Here is an 8,153-nt window from a genome sequence, read left to right as displayed (position 1 = left end):
GAGAATCACCCTGTCATTTCAAACCCATGCTGATGTTCTTTCTTCTGCGGAAGATATTTAGCCATATGTTCATGCTGCTCTTGTACGGACGCTCTCAAACTCCAAAAAGATTTACAAAGACAGTAAAAAATATGATAAACTTGTCCAAATTCACTCTTGTGTTGTATTCCAGTTGTTCTGAAGTCATTTGAACTTTAATTTATGCTCAGCTAAATCTTTTGGTGAAATCCAGCTGATCTCCACACGTTTGTAGAGTTTCCGTTGTAAGCTGGTCATGTGGATTTGTCACGTCGACTGACAGAAAACTGCTTGGTTTCATTTCAGCAACTTTGAGTGAAAAGTGCAGCTTGAGCATTCAGACAAACGTCTCCGTTTGTGTTCCACCGAAGAGAGAAAGTGTGACATGTCTTAAGCTATAACTCCAGCTGGAACTCGAGGAGGCCTCCTGTGTGAAGTGCGGTGCTCGTATCCAACAGTAGATCTCTTCAACAGCACGAGACAGGGATCACAGACTGAGAGTTTGAGTTTGTTCTGGATGCTGGAGGAGATTCAGATCAGATTGCAGGAGATTCTGACCTGCCAAATACACCAGCATCATCATCTGCCCGCCTACACACACACACCTCACATCTGACCCGCCCCCAACACACACACACACACACACACACACACTCGGCGCTGGGCAGACTGCAGCGAACGGCTCCGCTGGCTCTGTGTTTGAGAGACACAGACGACACATCACGTTTCTTCTGACTCTCTGTGTGTGTGTGTGTGTGTGTGTGTGTGTGTGTGATGTAATTGTTTAACTCCAGCGGGTCAGAACAGGGCGAACCATCCGTTAATCACCATATGAGATCCGTCAGCGGGACACCAGACACAGAGACGCTCGTGAAACCGTGAGTCTGCCTGGGATCTCCTCACTGAACTCTGCTGAAGTGTTCGTTTGACTTCATCAGCTCTGTTTAATTAGTCTCACTGAGTTCAGCTGTGCTTGAGAAGATGTTTTATGACTGTGTGTCTGTCTCTCTCTTTCTGTTTGTCTTTGAACATTGGATCCGTTGGCAGTGTTTTTATCTATTTTTGGGTTCTTGTGGACTGAGGAGGCTTTATTAGAGTCAGGTGGTATCAGACTCTCTCTCTCTCTCTGGTGTTCTGGAGCGCGTGCACTACATAGTTCTCGTGCCTCGTTCTGTGCTTGTGCGCCAGTTTCTGGCCATGTGAAGAGCTGATTACTCTCCATCGGTGCGAAACCGGCCAGAGCGAGTCCAGAACATTCAGCAGAGGGAACAGCTCTAATAAAACAAGATATCTGTGTCCCTGCAGCACAGAAGCAGTCATCAGTGTCACAGGTATATTTGTAGCAATAGACAACAATACATTGTATGAGTCACAATTATACATTTCTCTTTTATGACAAAAATCATTAGGATATTAAGTAAAGATCATGTTCCATGAAGATATTTAGTAAATCTCCTACTGTAAATATATCAAAACTTAATTTTTGATTAGTAATATGCATTGCTAAGAACTTCATTTGAACAACTTTAAAGATGATTTTCTCAATATTTAGATTTTTTTTGCTCCCTCAGATTCCAGATTTTCAAATAGTTGTATCTCAGACAAATATTGTCCTCCTAACAAACCACACATCAATGGAGAGATTATTTATTCAGTTATGACAGGTTTTGTGCTCAGGGTCACAGATGAGGTTTAGGAAAGCAGCGGATGCGTTCTTCTGAACTCTGATTATTCGCAGTGTTAACGATGTGTTTTCAGGTTTGGTGATGTGGCTGTGCGTTCTGTTGGCGTGTTTGCTGCTTGAGTTCTGCGGCGCGGCTCCTCACACTCACATCAACCGCCTCGCACTCTTCCCTGACAAAAGCGCCTGGTGTGAGGCCAAAAACATCACGCAGATCGTCGGACACACGGGCTGCACGCCACGATCCATCCAAAACAGGTCACACACACACTGTTGTCCAGTTTGGGGAATTCTTAAATGTTTCTCAGTGTTCGTTTGACCAAAATAAACATTCAGCTGTTAAATATTTCCATACTTGAGCTGTGCAACAGTTATCACGCGTGTTCTGACAGTGTTGTGTTGTGTTTCTCAGGGCCTGTCTGGGTCAGTGTTTCAGCTACAGTGTGCCCAACACCTTCCCACAATCCACCGAGTCTCTGGTCCACTGTGACTCCTGCATGCCGGCGCAGACGCAGTGGGAGGTGGTGAGTGTGTCACCGTTACACTGCAAACACCTTCACCAGTTCTACAAAACCACTGCGTACAGGACGCTGAACAGTGAAAGCAGTCCAAACTGCCATTTATTTAGCACGAGGGCAGTGTGTGTGAGATACCAACACATGAAAATAATGGCTTTGTTTGCCTCTTCCTCCCCCGTTGAGCTCTGGGAACGGTTGCGTTGACGTTAACCGAACACCGTTGTGACGCACGAGGAACGTCGAGGTTCAGTGCGACTTGAAAAGGTTTAGCTGTATTTACACGCACTGACATCATGTTCTGTTTGCGAGACCGCTCTCTGATACTTATTATGTTCTTTTACACAATCTGGCTTTAATAGAAAGCAGTTCTCGTTTGGTAAATAAAACAGACTCGGCTTGTGTTGACGAAGACCTGCAGTGATGTGACAGCAACCTGATCTGACCCGCATTACTGACACTCGTTTACTGTAGACTAACGTTACACAGCGTCCGGACCAGACGCCATGCGGGTCTCCAGCGTGATTCCAGGAGAAACTGAATCACATTGAGACCGTTGAGGTTTCCCCCTGAAGACAGTCGAGGGGACTTCCACAGCAACAGAGCAACCGAGTGTCATTTTTTCCATGTGTGTTGTCGGTTTATAGAGTTTTACCAGCACTCAGTGTTTAGCCAATTAGCATAGACATCATTATTCAGGCAAAAAGCATTTGTCTGTTGATGGCCACTTAAAAGTGTTTTCTGACAACTTTTTCCAGCGATGCATTAACATAAAAGGACTGTGAACTTTCCTCATTTGCATGTCATTTGCATACATTAATTTAGCAGACACTTATATCCAAAGTGACTTACACATGAGGAGCATCACAAGCATTTTGCCACAGTATTTGCAGTACTTAAGATTTTCAAGAGGCATTTACGGCCCAGGTATGAGCTCTTTGGTTGCATTGCTTTGCAGCTCATTTGCATAATGCATCGCTGCTGCAGCAAAACTCACTAATCTCAGATCTACCACTTTGACCTAAATCAATGTCCTCTGGCTTCTTGGTTGCTGCACTATAACTATAACATTGAAAGACTGTCTCTGGCTTGTTGCATTACTGCGGTGCAGCATGTTAGTGAACACTGTTGCAATCAAATTGCAAATTTTTTTAATAAATCCACATTCGAATGCAAAAACGTTACATTCGAATTTTAGGTGTGCATCAAGGACGCAGCCTTATCAGTGGCGCATGAGATGCGATGATGATGTAAGTGTCGTTGCATTTTAATGTTTTTGTTAGCCCATCAGCTGAACCCACTGAATAAATAAAAATAAAATAAAAATATTGCAGAAAAAGAGAACATCAGTGCGGAGTATTTCTTGTTTATGTCAAAACTAAATATTTATTGCATTTTCTATAGAGATTTCTATCACCGTTGCAGGTCTCACACAAATGAGCCACGTGTTTAGAAAGCCATGTTAAAATGAATGCAAGTTCAACTTTGAAAAAACATATCTCAAGACTTTATGACGTTTTTTCCCCCAATCACACTGCATCTCATGTTTTTAACTGAAAAAGTGCTCTTTATGATTGGTTTTCTGTCCTTAGTATTAAACTACACACATGATGCTGTTTTGTTTATAGTTGTTTAAGCAACTTAATTAATTATAATTGGTTTATAAACATTATTTTAAAAAATTTTTCTCAGATAGTCATGTTATCTTATTGCTTTGAATAAATGGTCATTAGTAATCGTTTGCTCGATGCGCCCTTCTGTGGCCTCAGGAGAGAAGCCAAACGCTTTTTTTCGACTGAAATTATGCATTTTAAATTCGAATATTGATAATATTTAAGTACAAAATTTGAATGTAGGTTTTCAGCTGTTTTTGGTGCGTGTGTGTGTGTGTTGGCAGGTGACTCTGGACTGCGCCAGCAGCGAAGAAGCCCCGCGTGTGGATAAGCTAGTGGAGCGCATCCTTCACTGCAGCTGCCAGTCGTGCAGTAAAGAGAGCAGCCAGGAGGGGGCGCTGCTGCAGCTGTACCCTTCAGAGGGAGCGCTGGAGACGCCGTCGCAGCCAGACGCTACACACACGCAGCACACTCACGCGCATTTAGACGTACAAGCACCTGAGGCCGGGTGATGTGCACGCGCATGCTTACACTAGGGCTGCGCGATTAATCGATTGTGATACTCATGCGCATCTCGTCAGTAAAGACGGTTCTGTGATTAGTAGTAAATCTCCATCAGCTGCTTTCAGATGGAGCAGCATTTAATTCGCAGACGAAATAAACCACGTGATTATGAAATTGTAGAAATTTTCAAAAAAAAAAAATTGCAGATAAAATAAATCATGCGATTATGAAATTGTTTGTGATAATAACAGCTGTTTGCGTAGCTTCTCAGTGAACTATGGCTCTGTCTTAATGTCGCTTTTGCCTAATCGCGATTGCGATTTAAATTTGATTAATCGTGCAGCCCTACTTTACATTTTAAAGCCTACTGAACTCTCCGTCTCTGTCAGTCTTAAGCACTTTTTCACATAGAGATCATGTGACACTCATCAAGACTTTATCACAGTTTCAGTCAGCTCTGTGAATAAAAGCGCACACACACACTCACACACTCACACATACATTACTGATGCATTCACACACACGTCCAGATCTATATATGTGTAATGTAGCCTACAGGAACACGTACTATCAGACATTTATTCACTAATCTAACATTGTTAAATAACAATAAAACCAGAAACCACCCATATCTCAAATCACAAATTCTTTATGTGTCATTCTAGTTTGGCGCAGAAGTTAAATTCGCAACTAATGCGAATAATGTGAGATGGAAATGCATTTGCCGAATAAATTCAGTTTCTCTTATGTGTCATTCTAGTTTGGCGCAGAAGTTAAATTCGCAAAGCAGTGCTTAATTCACAAACGTTTTATGTGTCATTCTAATTTGGCGCAGAAGTTAAATTCGCAAGTTTGGATGGAAACCCGACTTCTGACAGCTCTGGTGTTGCCATGTTGAGAGAAATTGGTAGTAAATTCATTAGTAAATCTTCCTTCCGACTGATTATTAATTTTACTTTTGATATATATGTATATATATTATTAAAAATAAATAAGCAAGCTCAGCCCAGGTGAAAAAAAAGTAACTCAAAAGTAATGTAATGCATTTGCTTTTAAAAGTAACTTTCCCCAACACTGCTTGTTACATTCCATTTTAACTATGATGCTTAGAAGTGTGCTTGCTATGTAGACAGTTCCCTGGGCTTTTGAAATGGAGCCGCGTGTGTATTATTTGTAATCCACTTTTCACATGTAGTTTCGCGGCAGCTTTGCAGGAAATCACATTTTATTTGAGCAAGACCAACGCGACTGTCGCGAGGTCAGTGCTTTTGTGACTAACAATAACATATTCTTCTTAACTGAGCAGCATTGCGCTGTCTGTCTGTCATCACTACAGTGATCTTCAGATGAGAAGGCCATGCGCACGTCAAGTGGGCCGCGGATGTGTTGCCATGGTAACGCTCGGGGACAGTCTGTGATTATCGCTGGTGACCTGTGTGTGTGTGTGTGTGTGTGTGTTCGGCAGGTCACGTGACGGTCTGACTGGGTCCAGAAGAGAAATGGGACTCTCTCAGAAGGAAGCGCAGGGAAACAGCAGGGGTTAAAGGTTGTGTGTGGAGGCTACTTATGAAGCTAAACACACATGTGTGATTATGGCAGTTTTCCTCTGACTTATGATGTATTTATTTTGATGTCTTCACACAAGCATTTCTGAAATTTTACATATTATATTAGATTATTTAAAAAACTAAGACTGCTGAATGGTGTAAGGTTGACCAGCAGGTGGCGCTGTGAGCACGTGTGTTTCTTCTAAACTTCTGAATGTTTTTCACCTAATTTTGTCTTTTTACAAATATAAATAAATAATCTCTCCATTGATGTGTGGTTTGTTAGGAGGACAATATTTGTCTGAGATACAACTATTTGAAAATCTGGAATCTGAGGGAGCAAAAAAATCTAAATATTGAGAAAATCATCTTTAAAGTTGTTCAAATGAAGTCCTTAGCAATGCATATTACTAATCAAAAATTAAGTTTTGATATATTTACGGTAGGAAACTTACAAAATATCTTCATGAACATGATCTTTACTTAATATCCTAATGATTTTTGACATAAAAGAAAAATGTATAATTGTGACTCTATTGCTACAAATATACCTGTGCTACTGATGACTGCTTCTATACATAAAAACAACACAAAAACACAACACATGTAATCAGATTCCAAAAAACAAGTACTTGTAGTTAGTTTAGATTAAGTTCAATTAAATTAATCAGATTCCAAAAAACAAGTACTTGTAGTTAGTTTAGATTAAGTTCAATTAAATTGCATTTTAAAATATTCCTAATCAGACGACTTTCAGTTTAGACTTTCAGACTAATCAGTTACTTTTTTATGGATTACATTATTACACATTATTTACACAGTAGCACAGATGTATTCATAATTTGATAATTTATCACTTTCATCTTTTAAATGTTTCTTTCTAAAATAGCCTTCTGCTTGTATACCCTCAGAAAGACTCAGTTCTGTGCACATTCACTCAGAGATCAGGTGCTACACTGCATTTGAGAAGTGTTTCCACATCACATCAGCTACTGATGAACACATTCATTGTTATTTGAGTAATCACTCAGTCTGTCTGGCGTTTGTCTTTCAAACACGCTAAAATGCTCAAATTCACCAACTCTGTTGTCATCCGATCCTCTTTCACCTAATAAATTTTCATTTGAAGCACCCCTGAGATTTAAAATAAATATTTTAATAATGAAGTATCACATGTGCACGTTCATTGGTTCTCTATACAGGTAAACAAATAAAATATTTCACTTTTACAGTAAGTTTTTATTTTGATTCATTTTAAAATTGTTTTAATTTGACATTTTTATGATTTAATTAATTATTACCTTTTCATTAAACTGCAGTTAGGAATCAGTAACTGACTACAATGTAAGTAATCTACCCAGCTCTGTCCCATAAAGAATGATTTAATTATCTGTCGAGCGTGTCTCTTATCTCTGCAGCACAGGACTCTGGGAAGAGATGGAGCTCATCAGCGTCTTCATCAGCTCATCTTTGATTAATCGTGTCAGTGAGACAGAGATGCTGCCGGAAGACAAAACTATGCTTCGGTTTCTGTTTGCAGTAAAATGTTGTACTGTAGTATATTTAGTTAGACTAGAATTCTTGATGTTTAAAAAAACGACTCGTTGCTTATTGTTCACATTTTGGTTATTAGCATGTATCTGGCAAACCAGCTAAACGAGGTGTATTTCCTGTCAAGCTTCTTCAACAGTTGCACACCACATGCTTACAAACTAAACTGCACTTGTTGACTTGTGATCAGCACTAATTAGCTTCCAACATTAGCAATTAGCTGCCACACAGCCGACTTAGAAAGTCACGACTCAGAAAATCGTGAGTTTCCACACTGATAATTAGGTGCGTGTGAAGGCGGCCAGAGGTTTCGTCTTCCAGAGTTAAACTGAAGCCCTGAGTAATCCTGATGGGCTTAACAACTGTACTGATGATTAACAGACCAAACCACCGAGATCTCAAACACTTACCACAGTTTACCTGACAGTACCACATCTACTAGTCTGCAGTTAATGTCACTATAGATATTTACTTGATAATTGTCACTGACAATAACAAACTGACAGAAAAATTTCTCACAGAGTTAAAAAACATTAATTCATTATGATTTTACTCTTGTATCCATAGCAATGGGGTTTTGCATTAAACTAGTTTTTAAAAGACAGTGTGAATGGTACCTTTTGAGTGTTTTTAGTTCCATCGATGTCCTCAGATAGACCTCTCCCCCCCCTCTCTCTCTCTGTGTGTGTCTCTCTCTCTCTCTCTCTCTCTCTCTCTCTCAGTG

At 40.1% G+C, this 8,153-nt stretch overlaps 1 protein-coding gene across 1 annotated transcript; it reads left to right on the top strand.

Annotated features, from left to right (window-relative positions):
* The first annotated feature begins 248 nt into the window (after positions 1-248).
* On the top strand, positions 249-4,474 carry LOC109046428 (neuroblastoma suppressor of tumorigenicity 1-like). The gene is made up of 4 exons (XM_042749646.1): positions 249-896; positions 1,777-1,957; positions 2,112-2,223; positions 4,112-4,474. The coding sequence occupies exons 2-4, from the start codon at positions 1,785-1,787 to the stop codon at positions 4,337-4,339; spliced, it is 513 nt and encodes a 170-aa protein (XP_042605580.1). The 5' UTR covers positions 249-896; positions 1,777-1,784; the 3' UTR covers positions 4,340-4,474.
* Positions 4,475-8,153: the final 3,679 nt, after the last annotated feature.

This window comes from Cyprinus carpio, chromosome B22 (assembly GCF_018340385.1).
Source record: "Cyprinus carpio isolate SPL01 chromosome B22, ASM1834038v1, whole genome shotgun sequence".
Lineage (NCBI taxonomy): Eukaryota > Metazoa > Chordata > Actinopteri > Cypriniformes > Cyprinidae > Cyprinus > Cyprinus carpio.
This window is presented reverse-complemented; position numbering and strand designations above follow the sequence as displayed.

Bases quoted from the DNA above. Each gene is read 5' to 3' on its own strand.
- LOC109046428 (XM_042749646.1), top strand. From the start codon at position 1,785: ATGTGGCTGTGCGTTCTGTTGGCGTGTTTGCTGCTTGAGTTCTGCGGC. The intron at 1,958-2,111 runs GTCACACACACA...TGTGTTTCTCAG, and splicing joins CCACGATCCATCCAAAACAG to GGCCTGTCTGGGTCAGTGTT. The intron at 2,224-4,111 runs GTGAGTGTGTCA...GTGTGTTGGCAG, and splicing joins CGCAGACGCAGTGGGAGGTG to GTGACTCTGGACTGCGCCAG.